The sequence below is a fragment of the Girardinichthys multiradiatus genome, chromosome 12, assembly GCF_021462225.1.
Source record: "Girardinichthys multiradiatus isolate DD_20200921_A chromosome 12, DD_fGirMul_XY1, whole genome shotgun sequence".
In the NCBI taxonomy this organism is placed as follows: domain Eukaryota; kingdom Metazoa; phylum Chordata; class Actinopteri; order Cyprinodontiformes; family Goodeidae; genus Girardinichthys; species Girardinichthys multiradiatus.
This window is the reverse complement of record NC_061805.1, coordinates 30,850,534-30,867,554: the sequence shown is the minus strand read 5'-3', so window position 1 is coordinate 30,867,554 and position 17,021 is coordinate 30,850,534. Positions and strand designations below refer to the sequence as shown.

Genomic DNA, 17,021 nt, shown 5'->3' with positions numbered 1-17,021 from the left:
GTTTCCAAGGGACACGAAGACAGGAGATGCTTAGATAAATAGTGATAAGACTATAGGTTCTTACACTGCATATACCAGGCTCTCCATATGGCGTTGTTCAGCCGGATCTTGTCTCTCCAGAGCAGCTTTAGACCTTTAAAGTTTTTCCATTTGGGAGACACCAACTTACCGCTGAAAATGAAAAAGAAGATCAACAGTGGAACCATTCACCATCATGGGATCTGTTTTCATCCAATTAACACAAAAAGTAGGAGCTGCCCATACAAAAATACTCATGTTCCCTGAACCACAAACTTTAAATCTATTTTTGCAACTTTTCTGAATTTTATATGACAGAAAAAAACAAAGTAGTGTATAATTGTGAAGTGGAAGAAATATTGTGCATGGTTTTCAAATATTTTACAAATAAAAATCTGAAATGTGTTGTACATATAAACACATACAACACATTTTTCTCAGCCCTTTTTAATAATTTTTAGGCTCTAGTGGCCTTTATTTCTTTAGGTCTTTTTTCAACAGTAATGAGACAAGAAATCGTGTGGAAAGATTGAGGTATGAGAGTGCAGAAAAGGTTAACAGGCCAGGATTCGATCCAGAAACAGTCTGCGTAGAGGACTAAGGCCACCGTAAATGGGTCGCACACTTAACCCCCTGTGCCACCAGCACAGAGCCCTCCCACCCCTTTTTTAATCAGAAACCAAATAATTAAAATGCACTGCCACAAACTAATGTCAGAAGTCACCCAATTTGTAACTAGAGTCTGATCAGATTCTCTGTCCTGAAGAAAAGTATCCCCAGAGCATCACTCAGAGTTTATGGGAAGATGGATGGAGCAAAATACAGGGATATCCTGAAGGAAAACCTCTTAGAGGCTTCAAAAGACTTGTGACTGGGAGTGAGGTTCACTTTTCAGCAGTTAGCTAGCTTACCTTAGCTAGAGCTTATTGAATCTATAGTCTCTGCCTCCTATTGTCCCATCTAATATTTATTTGTAACGACATTTACTGAGACGTTGCACTGGTTATTAACTGTCCAGTCTATGAAAGAGGAGTTCAAGTAAGATTTTTATTGTAATCTGTAAATTTTACTCTTACACAATGATAATAAAACCTTTCATTTACTGGTTTAAATCGAACCACCTTCATGTGTTAGAATGGCCCAGTCAAAGCTCTGACCTAAATCCAACTTAAAGTCAGTGACTATCCTTGAAAACTCAGGTTCACAGACACTCTCCAACAAATCTGGCTGTGCATGAAGTATTTTTGCAAAGAAGAATGGGTTGAAATTTCATTATTTGGATGTGTGAAGCTTGTAGAGACATACCCACAAAGACTTGCAGCTGTAATTGTAGCTAAAGGTGGTTCCACACTCTACTGACTCAGGGAGGCTGAATATAAATGCATGCCACACTTTACAGTTTTGCTTGTCATAAATGTAGAAAGGCATGTAACGCTTTCCTCCCGTTTCACAAGCTGATATTTTGTAGTTGTAACAAAAAAAGCACAAAAAGCCTGAAGGGTTATGAATAGTTTGGCAATGCATGGTTTTTCCTTATTTTAATATTCTCTTACAAATCCGATTTCAAAACTTTCACTAGAATATGAGAACGATCTATGATTCAATATCTAAGAGCGGCACTTGCTCTGTGCACAACTGAACCAGAAACCTTCTCAGCAAAACACAGTTTACGTACAGCTGCATGTGTGAAAACCAATCCAATGTCTTAAATTTAGAGTCAAAGACACAGCAAGGTACTGAACAAGCTGGGAGACAAACATATACGAATGCTAACTACCAACTCTGTTATTCTTTAAATGAATTACATGTGGATTTGATCCAATAATAACCTAACGAATGAGTGATTTGTATCTGACAACATAGACAAGATCACCTGCGCCCCGAGAAACCAAGACAATATCCAAGCTACTCAGTTACACCGGCATGGTTACTTTATCTGAGATAAGTGATAACAGCTAAAATGGCACACTGTGGACAGACTGTTCATCATCAGGCAATTTCACGCAGCAAACCCCATTAAAGACAGAAACTAAGACAACTAAGAGCCTTATGGTCACATGGCAAGACCTGAGGGGTAGACTGAAGTTAAATTCATGATTCTAGAGGGTAGTAGGGGGTATTAAGCCATTTTCATCCTTCCTGTTTTTTATTTTCCACCCTTTTATTAACTGTCTGTCCTTCCTGTCAACCTAGTTTTCTTTTAGATTTTCCTAAATAAAATTGCTGAGTGAACATACTGCATGACCGTTACTGTGGGAGTCCTCTAACCGCAGAAGGAAACTGGACATTGGCTCACTGACAGAGAGATGGGAGCACTGTTATAGTTCATGTCCTAAACCTTTCACATTTAATGGTGTTCTTGATGCGACAAATGTTGTTCATAATGTATCCAAACAGATACCTTACTAGTAACAGTAACTGCTCTATGAATAGTTGTTCCAGTGAGGCTAAATTAGAGTGAAGTCGGAGGGAATCCCCTGAGCAGTTGGCAGCGGTGCTGCAGCTGTAAATAGAGGACCATGGGTAATGTGAGCCTTACGGGTTTTTTTTTTATCTTACTACCTGCTAACATAATTTGCAGCTAAACTTTTATTTCCATCGTTGAGCACACAGTTGAATGATTACCAACACGTTATGTTTTTTATTGGTTAGGAGAAAGACAGTATTTTACGCTACAAAGACGATAGTATAAAGAATTTCTATTAAAGAGAATTTTGTCAGAGACACAAGCAAGAGTTTTATTTCTATTTAAGTTATTTACAGTTTTAGATACTATTATATTATCTATTTTATATTGTTTTTATATTTTCCTCCCCCATTCTGTTTATTGATGTATTTGTTTTTAGAACTTTTGTGTTTATACGGATTTTGTTTTCATTTTCTCTTTGTTTCCTCATTCGATGGCACAATTACGTTTCCAAGGGTTCTCATCCTCTTAAATTGATACGAATCCAGCAGTTTTTCTTTCTTTTGCATTTTTTTTTTTTTTGAGTGGTTTCTGTCAGTTTGTCTGTTTGGACCAGGAATTTTCTCTATGTAGTATCAGTACCGGTTTTGGAGCTGATTCAACCTGCTGAGGTCACTGCATTGTAAAATGACTTGTGCAAGAAGGGAGGGGGAAGACATGCAACGTGGGTCTCCAGGGTCGGGATTCGAACCCGGGACGGCTGCGTCGGGGACTGAGCCCTCCGTTTGTGGGTCGCATGCTCTACCGCTATTCCACTGGTGTCGCCTGGGATTGTTGATTTTGCTGTCAGAACTTTTTTTTCTTGGTTCATGGAATGAGCCGGTTTCAGTATCAAAGTATACCAAGGTTTTAAAAACTGGTTTGAAACAAAACAGCTACAATTTTCTCTCATACCAATTCCTATAATTTAAAACGTCCTTCAATGAGATGCCAGGCAAAGTATCAGAGCAACCTGTGTTTTCGCAGAATGGATGGAGCAACGAGTAACAGCACTCCCTGTCCTCCACTTCTTGCTGCACACTGCTGTCAGGTGGATGAACAAAGGCTGCTAGAATCTTCCCTCAGTTACAAGAAAGACCAACTCCACTGTTTGGAAATATTTCAAGTTGTGCAAACTAGATGTTCACCACCCATCTTTCCCACAAAGGCAAGACTGTTTTATAAATGAAGTTTGCAATTTACGAGCAGCGTGTCTGTTAATCAACCGACTGCATGTTGGCTTCCCTTGCTGATAGACTGACTTGATGAACCAGCTGATATCAGCTCCTTATATTTCTGTTCCCGTTTTTTGCTTTAAACCAATACATTTAAATAAACTGTTTTAGCAGCAGTAGTAATGTTTGTTTCTTTTAATTTCTGAAAAGAAAGCAATTTGATAATGTTAAACTTTAGTGTTTTTTACATCTTGCCTAAATACATTAAAACTATTTTTACTCAAGCTTATGTTGTGAGAATCTCAAAGACCTATGCCTACTTGATCTCATGAGAACACCAGCAAATGCTGCATTTACGTTTTAAAATTTGAATAAAGAAGTTTTTTGTACCGTTTAGTAAAACAGTAACTGTCCATTTGATAATGGGTATGTTTCATTTTTACAGTAATATTTGTCTTTGCAGGGCACCGACTGTATTTAGGGGTTGCATTTATAGAAAGCCAGATATAATAATAGGCTACATGTTTCAAATTGGCCATTTTTGTTTGCAGATCAGTGTTATTTTGCTTATAATGCCTCCTTGTTACCATTTCCACAGCTTGGCACTGATAACTCAATGCCTAGAGTGGGAATATCTTTCACTGGCAAACAAGGCTCACTACAGATTATGGCAATTAGGCAATACAGGACAAGTTTGTTTATATAGCAGCACTAATACACAAGGCAAGGTGATTTAATGCAAGGCAAAGATTGGTGCAACAGGAAGTGAAGAGAAACGGAGACTCGTGACTGCAACTAAATGGAGAGGAGCTGAAGATGAGCTTGGTGACACCAGCGGGTAAAGTAAAAATGAATGTACCATTAACACACAGCAGGGAGACATGTTGCGGCTTACCTGTAAGCAAGGGTCATGCACTCAAAAAGTTTAGTCAACGAAGCGTCTATGGAGAGGTGCGACGTGCTCGCCTTGCCAAAGCGATAGGTCTGACAGGTCTGTTTGTTGACAGTGTCGAAGTCGTAACCCTTCTTCGGGGGGTGCTCGCTGTGCGGAGACGACACCATGAAGTGTCCGCTGTGGATGATCTGGGACTCCAGCCCGTCCACCCTCCGTAACCCCATGTGACTCTCCTCCACGTCCGAATCGTCATCTTGCTCCTGCTTAATGCAGGCCTCCGGCCGCCGGTAAGTTTGCCGCTGACATGTCTCTCTGGTAGCCATGTCGGCAACTCAACAAACAAATAGCTAACGTTAGCCAGCAAGCTAGGACAATAAAGCTCTTCCTTTCATGGGGCTCGTAGCAGACGGCTCCGGAAATGCGTTTAGATTCCGGTTGTTAAAGTTTATCAACTTTATGCCATGAAATGAAAATCCCCTCTTCAGCCATGTTGAAGTTTGCCCCTCCTTATTAACGACCGGAGTTAAGCCGTTATCTTGTAATATAGTTGACGCAGCTGATAAAAACTGCTGCTCTTTATGTACTACCAAGTCATTATGTTAAGGCATATCTGATTGGCCAGCTTATTCTGTAAAGGCGCTGCTGATTGGTCAGACTTGGAGCCCCACCCACATCTAAGAACCTAAAATAAACTGAAGCGATATAAGAAGCACCAGTCTCACTGGTGGATGCAGAACGAAAACAACCTGATGTGTAAATATAAGCAGTTTATTACTGCAGCCATCACTGTATTTTAAAAGAACAGCAGCTATATTGGACTATTAAAGTTGAGATTGGTGAGAAATCTTCTTCTTTCCCAGATTTAATTTTAGGGGTTCTTGCTTTTTAGTTCTACTCTGAACTTGGGACAATTTTTAGTTATTATATAGTTGAGAAAAAAAACAAACGACCTTTTCAGGACTTCCGGACTGGACCACTATCAAAATGGTCGCATAGGGAGAGCGCTCCTGGCTGGACCGGAGTAATTAGAGAAATTTCCCCTATAGAACCTAAGTAAATATACCAGTATAACTTAAAAAGGGGTTTAAGATGGTACCACTATCTCGAGAAATAAACGCCGACTGAAGTCAGATAGGTGAGAGAAAAGAGAAGCAGCAACAATTAGCAGCTAACGGGTTGAAGCTAACAAGCCACGAGGAGCAGCGTCTAAAAATGACCGACACTGAACTGATATTGCGATAACTAAAAGGGTTTCACCAAGAAAATAAAGAACAATTGGAGATGATAAAAGATGAAATTGCGAAGGTGAAAACCAGGATGGAGGAGGTGGAGGGACGTATTGAGAAGGCAGAAGGAAGGATCCTAAACATGGAGGAGGTCATAACAGCTATGCTAAAGCTACACGCTAAGTTAGAGGACAAATTGATGGATCTGGAGAGTCGATCCAGACGTGAGAACATAAGGATATATGGGGTATCGGAGGGATCCGAGAAGGAATCGACAATGATCTCATTTGTCGAAAACCTACTCCGTCAAGGTCTTGAGTTAAATGAGGACACCCCTGAACTCCACATTGAAAGAGCTCATCGGTCATTGGGGCCGCAGCCGCCGCGCCACCGCGCTCCATCATAATTAAGTTCTTAAGCTTCGGAACTAAAGAGATGATACTCCGCAAAGCCTGGCAGAGGAAGGGGTTTACCTGGCAAGAAAATCACATAAACCTGGATCCCGTCTATCCACCCCTCATACTCAAAAGACAAAGGGAATATACAGAAATCCGCAAAGTATTGAGGGAAAATAATATCCACTTCCAGACCCTCTTCCCTGCGAAGTAAAACCTACGATACGGTAGAGGAGGCATCAGAGGACATGCTGAGACTAGGCTTCACCGTGCCAACCATCAAACCTCCGGAGACGCTCATGGAGCAGGTGCAGCAGCTGTCCTGGACGAGAGTGGACCGAGGAGCGAGGAAGGGCGAATTTAAAGCCGGCCGGGGTTCCAGCTACAAGGAGAAGCTGCGAGCCTTCAGGAGAACATCTGCGGCCCCCTCCGGGACCTAGCGGATCTTCCCCAGACCGAAGACGGCGGGAGGAACTGTGAAATATCTCCAAACAAATCTGTAACTAGTGGTGGAAACAAACTAAAGAATAATTTGGTTCGTTCTGGACTTTTTTTTTTTTTTTCCTTGGGAGTTGGGACACTTTTCTCGCTTTTTCCTTTTTCTCCGACATGCGACTGTCGCAGGTAAGGGCCTCTCCCTCTGGACCGAGGAGGGGGACTTTTTCCTTCGAGCCTGTTGTGGGGACTCAACAGGGTCAGGTTAATAGACCCCTATCTAGGAAGTTACATGGACAAATTGTGTTCAGTTTTATGTATATTATGTTAATTGCAAAACAGATCTTTAAAAATACCATCATTTAATATAAATGGAGTACTCAATCCAGTTAAGAGGGAAAGAATCTTATCAAAATTAAAGAAAGATAAAGTCCAAATTGCTTTTTTGCAAGAGATGCACCTCAACGACTCAGAACATGCCAAATTAAATAAACAAGGATTTAAACATGTTTACTTCTCATCACATGGATCGGGGAGGTGGAGAGGAGTGGCGACCCTCATACCAAAGGCTGTAAATTATGAGCACATTTCAGAATAGAACGACAATGAAGGCAGATTTGTTATAGTTACAGAAAAAATAGAAGGAATCGTGATAACTCTCCTTATTGTGTATGTTCCTCCTGGAAGTGACTGTTCCTTTTATAAACAAATAGTCGATATAATGACAGCAAAAAGTCAGGGGATTTTAGTTTGTGGCGGAGATTTTAATGTCCGATTAAATCCGAAAATTGACTCATCAAATGGAAAGCCCGACGCAAAAAACATTAGCAGAAAATTAAATACCTGGGTGAGTGAGGTGGACGTTTGGAGAGAAAGAAACCCGAAGAGTCGAGATTACTCACACTACTCACATGCTCACAACGTCTACTCCCGCATAGATTACTTCTTTATGTTCAAGGAAGATCTTTTTAGGGTAGACAGCTGTAAAATAGGACCTAATACTCTTTCAGATCATGGCCCCATTTACATCTCAATCTGGCTGAATAAGAGGAGGTCCATTCTGTGGAGACTGAACTCTAACATTTTGAACAAATCAGCCATTAGAGAGAAACTAAAACGTGAAATTAATCTATATTTGGAAGATAACAACAATGAGGAAGTGACTCCTATAAACTGGGATGCATTAAAAGCAGTGATTAGGGGTAAAATTATATCCATAACCGCATATGAGAAAAAAAACCTCCAGGAATTAGAAGAGGATTTGAAAAATTTACAGAGAGAACATGCAATGTATCCCAAAGATGGCAACACCAAACATAAAATTATAAAACTAAAAAAAGAAATAGAAGAAATAAACACTCAGAAAATCCAAAAAAAGCTTATTTTTATAAAACAGCAATACTATGAGGCAGGTGGGAAATCCCTGAAACTTTTATCATATAGGTTAAGAAAACAACAAGCCTGCAGAACTATACATAAAATAAGAAACAATGTAACAAAGGAAATAGAAACTAATCTGGAGAAAATCAAAAACTGCTTTCAAAAATATTATAAAACACTATATTCCCAACCACAGACAAGCAGCAACAACCAGATTGATACCTTTCTGGAAAAAATTAATCTTACAAAGATCACTGATGAACAGAATAAGAAATTAATATCCAAAATTACAAAAGAGGAAATTCAATCAGCAATCAAGAGAACTAAAAAGGGAAAATCTCCAGGGACAGATGGAGTCACTACAGAATGGTACAAAATTATGCAAGACCAGCTAATTCCAACATTAGAAAAAACATTCAACGGGGTTCTAGAAAATAAAATTATTCCCCCCTCATGGCGAGAGGCGGTGATTTCAGTCATACCGATGGAAGGGAAAGATAAATGGGAAAGTGGGAGTTATTGTCTTGTAAGTCTTCTAAACAATGATTATAAACTTTTCTCCTCCATATTATCTAAAAGAATAGAAGTCATATTACCAGCTTTAATACATAAAGACCAGACTGGCTTTGTCAGACAAAGAGAGAGCCAAGACAACATTAGAAAAACATTACACATTATGTAAGCAAAAACTAGAGGCACTGATATTAAGTTTGGATGCAGAGAAAGCATTTGATTTGGTGGGGTGGTATTGTTTTATATAAAGTGCTTTCAAAATTTGGATTTCATACAACGATAATTGACACATTTAAATCGTTATATACTAAACTAACGGGTAGAATTAAAATTAATTGAGATTTCACCACTTCATTCACATTGGAGAGCAGAACAAGACAGGGGTGCTGTGCGTCACCGCTCCTCTTCGCCTTGTTTATTGAGCCCATGAGTCAACTGATCAGGCAGAGGCCGGATATAAAAGGGGTTACAATGACATCTGGGGAGCAAAAATTATCCTTTTTCGCAGACGCTTTATTGATAAGTATAACACAGCCCACACAGACAATCCCAAAATTGATTAAGTTACTCGAAGAGTTTAGTTTAATTTCTGGTTACAAAATTAATATTAATAAAACTCAAGTATTAACACTTAACTATGACCCATCATCTTCAATTAAAACTGTGTACAATTGGAATTGGGAGGCTGAGTTTATCAAATATTTGGGTGTTTCACTACCGAGGGACTTCTCAAAACTGTTTGATCTAAATTATGGCCCACTAAATTTGAAAATAAAATCAAATTTACATAATTAGAATGCTATTCCCTTTTTAAGTTTAAGCTCCCGGATAGAATCCATCAGGATGAATATCCCTCCACAGTTGCTGTACTTATTTCAATGTCTACCATTCAGAATCCCACCCAAACAGTTCTTAGAATGAGATGGATTAATAGGGAGGTATTTGTGGTAGGGTAAAAAGGCCAGAATTAAGTTTAGAACTCTGCAAATAAAAAAAGAAAAGGGTGGAATGGGCCTTCCCTGTTTACAGGAATGCTAACACGCAGCCCAGTTGAGACCTTTAGTCTGCCTGTGTTCACCATCATACACCGCAGCATGGAAGGAAATAGAAGGCACAACGATAAAAGGAATCCCAATAACAGCCCTATTTAGTGTTTATAAATTACAGGAAGCACAGCAGATCCCAGAAGACTCCATAACAGGTAGCTTTCTCAAGTCCTGGCAGGAATTGGCTAACATTTGCAGAATAGGAGACGCATCTAAAATTATGTGGTGGTGTGCCTATGACTCAGGTTTTGCACCAAATAGAATAGATAACAAATTTAAGTTATGGACCTCAAAAGGATTTACTACCTATTATTAATTTGCCCACAAAGGGATATTTCAGAGTTTTGAAACCTTACAGAAGGATCATGGACTGGGAAAAGATGATTTCTTTAGGTATCTGTAGCTGAGACATTATTTTAATAGACATTTTAAAGAGGTGATGAGAAAAAGTAACTCAAGTTTCATGGGGGTATTTCTATCACTAATTAAGTCCAGATCAGACAGCAAAATTATCTCTAAATTATATAATGCCATACAACTATCTAAACAGGAGAATACAGAATACATAAAGAGGAAATGGGAAAAGGAAATGAAGGTGATAATCTCACAAGAAGGCTGGGAGGAAATATGTCCACTGCAGTAGGTCTCGACCCGATCAAACACATGGCGGGAGTTTTGCTGGAAAAACATTGCACGATTTTTTGATACACCCATTCAAAGTCGATATCAAAGAAACGGCGACGCCTGCTGGAGACTTTGTGGGTCTAAGGCAGCCAACCACTTCCATGTTTTTTGGAATTGCCAGGTAATAAAACCATATTGGAAAGAGATCCGCAAACATATTGAGAAAATATTCAATGTAAACATTCCATTCAAATGCGAAACGTTGTACTTGGGCAGCCTACGGTTGGTCACATGGACCAATAAAGACAAAAACCTGCTGGCTATACTAATGGCAGCCAGTAAGAAAGCCATCACAAGGAAATGGATAAAACCAGATCCACCCACTATTGATGAATGGATTGAAATTGTTCACCGGATTTATACTATGGAAAAGATTTATTTTTTCCTCCAAGTTGAAAAAGGAAAATTTTATAAGATCTGGACCAAATGGACTGAGTATGTAAAACCAATTAGATCTGAATTCAGTTGATTGTTCTTGTGAATTATGTGTCCTGCCCTTTTATGTCCTTGTGGTTTTTATTGCACAAAGTGGTGCAACCCCCATTCTCTGTTCAACTCTGTTCATTTTTGTTATCGTTCACAACTAAAATTACTAATAGTCGGTAAAAGAAAATACCAGAAAGGCAGTATGGACAAAATCATCTGGACTCTCAGCTTAGATCCTCATGTACAACATTTAATGGGTAAAGCTGTAATTAATGAAGGTGATGGAATCTGTCTTTCTAAAATATAAAATAAACTATGCTAACTAGTTGCCAGTCCAATCCCAGGAAGAGCAGTCTTGGTTGGGTGTTGTCCAGATGAACCCCAAAAAGAAGGTCTTTGATGGGCTTGTAGTGAGAGGAGGACCTGCCCAGATATACCCAAGAAGGCGATGAGTCTTTGTTTCTCTGAGAGCGGAAAACTGTCACTGCTTTACCAGCATCTTAATAATGAAGAGAAAACAGTATGATCAACCCCAAATGTTTTCACAGTTTTAAAAGAAAGATGTGAAACTTCCCACAATGTAAATTTATTTTTTAACTGCATCTTTAATAGTTCATCAACACTTTATCAGTAGTTTCAGTGAATAGAAACCGGATGAGACAAATTTTAAAGACTTGCTGACTGCAGTGGCAAGACACTGTGAGTCTGAAGAGAATGTGATCAGGTCAATGCTCTTTGTAGTGCAGTAGAAGCATTCCTTAGGGTTATTTTGCAAAGTGCAGGCATCCAGTTTGTAAACAGTTCCAGTTCTAAAGCCAACAGCCAAGCATAATCCTGTTCAACATGATTCAAACAGCAGCTAAAACTATAGGAAGATGTTTTTTATCATGCCTGTTCCAGAAAACACACTTGTTCACCTTTTTAGTCAAAAATAACACATTATGCCTTTCTTTCTCAAACACCCTGTTGCCAATGATTTCTTTACGGCTATAATCCCATAGTTTTAAAATGCCACCTTGCTTGCCCAAGGCTGCAGCTAGGCAAAAGGGATGGCATGCCACAGCATGGACAGGCTCATAATCATTCTGCAAAAAAGTCTGGATGACGTTGCTCTGTGTGTTTATGTGTATGACCTTGGATTTGACTGTAGAAAAGATGGAATTCCTGTAAAGGAACGAGACTAAAAGGAAAAAAAAATAGCTTTACAAATGGTCTTTGAACTTTATCACATTTTGTTACATTAAATGTGATTGACCAACACACATTAGTCCATAATTGTGACTGGAAACAAAAATTATACATTTCAAATTATTTTACAAATGAATACATAAAAACTTTGCTGTGCACATGCATTTATCCACTTTAACTCATTTGCTCCTAAATAAACATCAGTGCAACCAACTGCCTTTAGAAGTCACCTAATTCGTAGGCAGAGTGCATCTGTGTTAAAATATTTTTCGGTATAAATCCAGCTGGCAGGGTCAGGTTATAAAACAATATCCCAAGCTTTGGACATCTAACAGAGAACTGTTTAATCTATTATCCAACAATGAAAAGAACCAGGCCCAACTGAAAAAACTACCAAGACATGGGTGTCCATCTAAACTGACAGGATGGACAAGGAGAGCATTTATTGGAGAAGCAACCAAAAGGCCCAAAGCAACTCCGGAGGAGCTGCTGAGATCCACAACTTAGGTTGGAGAATCTACTGACTGTAACACTATTGGTTGTGCACTCTACAAATATGGCATTTTTGGAAGAATGGTAAGATTGTTAAATTGCTGAAAGAAAACGATGTGAACTCCCCGCAGCAGTTTGCCACAAGCCATCTAGGGGTCACAGAAAACATGTAGAAGGTGCTCTGGTCAGATAAGTCCACAATTTAGCTTTTTGGCCTTTATGCAAAATGCTGTGTGTGGTAGAAAACTAGCAAACCTTCCCCACAGTAAAACATGATGGCAGAATTTTAGAGGGTGGGGGTTAGATCTAATCCAACTGAGAGTCCGTGGCAAGATCTGAAATTGAATGCTCACATAAGGTGGACTATTTCTGAAAGAAGGATGGGAAAAATGGTTAACATCTAAATGTTCAAAGCTGGTAGAGACATACTCCATAAATGTTATCAGCTATAACTGCAGCAAAAGGTGTTTCTAGCGGCTCTGCCAGGAGAAACGCAAATATATGCCACACCTATTAGATTTGTATTTGTAAGAATATATTTAAATCATGTTTTTTTTCATCCACAACGCAGTTATTTGCTACTTTGTGTTGGGTTATCATATAAAATCTCAATAAAACAAATTTTTTTGTAACATGATAAAAGACTCCTTGAACCGCTACCTTAACGTGGTGGAGGGGTTTGAGTGCTCAAATGATCCTAGAGGCTATGTTGTCTGGGGCCTAAATGCCCCTGGTAGGATCTCCCATGGCAAACAGGCTCTAGGTGATGGGTCAGGCAAAGAGCGGTTCAAGAATCCCTCATGAGGACGAAAATATCGAGGCACATGACGTCGCCTGGTACGGCGGAGTCAGGGTCCCACCCTGAAGCCAGGCCTGGGGTCGGGACTCGCCGGAGAGCGCCTGGTGGCCGGGTTGCTCCTTGCAGGACCCGGCCGGGCCAAGCCCAAACGAGAGACGCGAGGCCATCCCCCAGTGGGCCCACCACCTGCAGGGGGAACCGTTAGGGACCAGTGCAAAGAGGATTGGGTGGCGGATGAAGGTGGAGACCTCAGCGGCACGATCCATGGATGCTTAGGCTGGCTCTAGGGACGTGGAATGTCACCTCGCTGGGGGGGAAGGAGCCTGAGCTTGTGTGGGAGGTCAAGAGATATCGACTAGAAATAGTCGGGCTCGCCTCCACGTCCACGCACAGCGTGGGCTATGGAACCCATCTCCTTGAGAGGGGTTAGACTCTCTTCTACTCTGGAGTGGCCCACGGGGAGAGGCGGCGGGCTGGTGTGGGTTTGCTTGTTGCCCCCCAGCTCAGCCGTCTCGTGTTGGGGTTTACCCCAGTGGATGAGAGGGTCGTATCCCTGCGCCTTCGGGTTGGGGATAGGTCTCTGACTGTCGTCTCGGCCTACAGGCCGAGCGGTAGTGCGGAGTACCTTGGTTCTTGGTTTCCCTGTCGGGGGTGCTGGATAGTGCCCCTCCCGGGGACTCCATTATTCTGCTGGGGGACTTCAACGCCCACGTGGGAAATGACAGTGACACCTGGAGAGGCGTGATTGGGAGGAATGGCCTCCCCGATCTGAATCCGAGTGGTGTTTTGATATTGGACTTCTGTGCTAGTCACGGATTGTCCATAGCGAACACCATGTTCAAACGTAAGGGTGTCCATCAGTGCACTTGTCACCAGGACACCCTAGGCAGGAGGTAGATGATCGACGTTGTCGTACATCAGATCTTTTGGACACTCGGGTGAAGAGAGGGGCTGAGCTGTCTACTGATCACCACCTGGTGGTGAGTTGGATCCGCTGGAGGAGGAGAAAGCTGGACAGACTTCCCGGGGGATGTTGGAGACATAGAGTCCGAGTGGACCATGTTCTCCGTATCTATTGTCAATGCTGCGGCCGTAAGGTCTGCAGTGCCTGTCGCCGCGGCAATCCCAGAACCCGGTGGTGAACACCGGCAGTAAGGGATGCTGTCAAGCTGAAGAAGGAGTCCTATTGGCTGTGGTTGGCTTGTGGGACTCCTGAGGCGGCTGACGGGTACCGTGAGGCCAAGCGTGCTGCGGCCCGGGCTGTGGCAGAAACAAAAACCCGGGCCTGGGAGGAGTTCGGTGAGGCTATGGAGAAGGACTACCATTGGCCTCGAAGCGATTCTGGCAAACCGTCCGGCGCCTCAGGAGGGGGAAGCAGTGCTTCGCCAACACTGTTTATAGTGGGGGTGGGAGGCTGCTAACCTCGACTGAGGACATTATCGGGCGGTGGAAGGAGTACTTCAAGGATCTCCTCAATCCTGCCATCACACATTCCATGGTGGAAACAGAGGCTGGGGACTCGGGGTTGGATTCTTTCATCACCCAGGCTGAAGTCACCGAGGTGGTTAAAAAGCTCCGCGGTGGCAAGGCTTCGGGGGTGGATGAGATTCGCCCTGAGTACCTCAGATCTCTGGATGTTGTTGGGCTGTCATGGTTGACACGCCTCTTCAACATTGCGTGGTGGTTGGGGACAGTGCCTCTGGACTGGCAGACCGGGGTGGTGACCTGAGGGTGTGTTCCTACTACAGGTGGATCACACTCCTCAGCCTCCCTGGTAAGGCCTACGCCAGGGAGAGGAGAGTCCGGCCGATAGTCGAACCTCGGCTTCAGGAGGAGCAGTGTGGTTTTCGTCCCGCCCGTAGAACACTGGACCAGCTCTATACCCTCTACAGGGTGCTCGAGGGTTCATGGGAGTTTGCCCAACCGGTTCACATGTGTTTTGTGGACCTGGAGAAGGCATTCGACTGTGTCCCTTGTGATGCCTGTGGGGGGTGCTCCAGGAGTATGGAATTGGGGACCCTTTATTAGGGGCCATCCGGTCCCTGTACGAGCGGAGCAGGAGTTTGTCCGCATTGCCGGCACTAAGTCGGACCTGTTCCAGGTGCATGTTGGACTCCGGCAGGGCTGCCCTTTGTCACCGGTCCTGTTCATAACTTTTATGGACAGGATTTCTAGATGCAGCCAAGGGACGGAGGGCGTCTGGTTTGGGGACCAGTGGATTTCGTCTCTTCTTTTTGCAGATGACGTGGTCCTACTGGCCCCCTCTAGCCAAGACCTACAGCATGCGCTGTGGCGGTTCGTAGCCGAGTGTGAAGCGGCTGGGATGAAGATCAGCTCCTCCAAGTCCGAGGCCATGGTACTCGACCGGAAAAGGGTGGCTTGTCCTCTTCAGGTTGGAGGGGAGTTCCTGCCTCAAGTGGAGGAGTTTAAGTATCTCGGGGTCTTGTTCACGAGTGGGGGAAAAATGGAGCGGGAGATCGACAGACGGATCGGTGCGGCTGCCGCAGTAATGGGGGCACTGTGCCGGTCCGTTGTGGTGAAGAGAGAGCTGAGCCGAAAAGCAAAGCTCTCAATTTACCGGTCGATCTACGTTCCTACCCTCACCTATGGCCATGAACTTTGGGTCATGACCGAAAGAACGAAATCTCAGAGTAGAGCCGCTGCTCCTCCACATTGAGAGGAGCCAGTTGAGGTGGCTCGGGCATCTATACCGGATGCCTCCTGGACGCCTTCCTTGGGAGGTGTTCCAGGCAAGTCCCACCGGGAGGAGGCCTGAGGCTTTTTCCAGTGAAACCTGACACGATTCAGAGACGTGTCAGGAAAGTGAACGCTTTTACTAGAATCGGGAGATGGCTTAATAAATACATCGAGATCGGTTGCACGGGTGAACTGCAACACATAAAACATTTAAAGGCCATGACATAAAACAAATATAAATGTTTTTGTAAATCCGAAGTTACTCTACTGTGGATTAACACGTGAATTTTTCTGCTGCTGAGAGCTGAGTGCTATCATTTCGGTTAAAAATTATGTAATCCTGCAAAACAAACCCACATTATAATCCTATACCTCCTCAGTATAAGATATTCAAACGAGAAAAAGAGGCATGCTTCCTTGAAAACCATGTTTGGGATGGAGTTTAGTACAGCAGAGGGGCTTTTGTGCATCACTGGTCCAATTCGAAATACACACATTCATTATAAAAGAGAAGCAGCTGTACATTTTGTATATTGTTGCCAAATCCAGCATGAAGAAAATATCACAAAGGTTGCATGGATGATGTTACTGCTTTCAAAATCAAATGGACTTCTTTGAGTGCTAGTGTTTTATCATGGTTTAAAAAAAACAGATGAAGTTCCACAATTTTAGAATTGCACCCCTCAAGGTGGCAGCAGGTTAGAGTAGCTCTGTTACCTTTCGTTCTGATTAATTTCTTTTAAGAACTCAAATTCCTCTTGCGGTGGATAAAAAATGGTTTTCTTGGACAAATATCCTGTCCGGTATTGGATGCTGTGCAGCTGGAAGGATTTCTGCTGATACTTTTTTACCTTTGGACATTTGTTTTGATGTGTCACCCTGGCAATGGGGTGGGGGTTTTTATAGCCAGAAGCAGCTGATTAATATCTCAAAAGCTCAAATAATACTGCAACTACAACCCCAAATCCCTGATGGTTGAAATGAAGGTGCCGTGGTTTCAGAGCAGGAGCAAAGAGAAAAGAGAGAATGAGGAAGTTCAAACGATCTCTTCCATCAATTCTGATGGGCAATGTGAGATTGTTGGGATACCAGTTGGATGAATTCCAAGCCCTACGAAGGATCCAGCCAGCGTATCGGGAATGCAGTAATTTATATTTAAGAGACATGGCTGCAGGATCATATCCCCGACTCCAGCGTCTCTCTGCC

General features: G+C 42.4%; 2 protein-coding genes across 7 annotated transcripts in view; one reads left to right on the top strand and one right to left on the bottom strand.

Annotated features, from left to right (window-relative positions):
- Positions 1-17,021, bottom strand: part of LOC124877550 (MLX interacting protein) — a 41,180-nt gene that overhangs the window by 21,009 nt on the left and 3,150 nt on the right. For 3 of the 6 annotated variants that reach the window (XM_047380830.1, XM_047380831.1, XM_047380832.1), the window contains exons 1-2: positions 4,535-5,099; positions 65-171 (exon numbers count right to left, since the gene is read on the bottom strand). In XM_047380830.1, the coding sequence (XP_047236786.1) occupies positions 65-171; positions 4,535-4,857 (430 nt within the window). In that variant the 5' untranslated portion in view covers positions 4,858-5,099. Of the gene's footprint in view, positions 1-64; positions 172-4,534; positions 5,101-17,021 lie in introns of those variants that run through there. The other 3 variants (XM_047380835.1, XM_047380834.1, XM_047380833.1) reach the window with 2 other exon arrangements.
- LOC124877551 (rab5 GDP/GTP exchange factor-like) overlaps positions 4,688-17,021 on the top strand; it is a 30,740-nt gene continuing 18,406 nt past the window's right edge. Inside the window, exon 1 of the mRNA XM_047380838.1 lies at positions 4,688-4,821. The gene's annotated coding sequence lies outside the window, so the exon portion shown is untranslated. The remainder of the gene's footprint in view (positions 4,822-17,021) is intronic.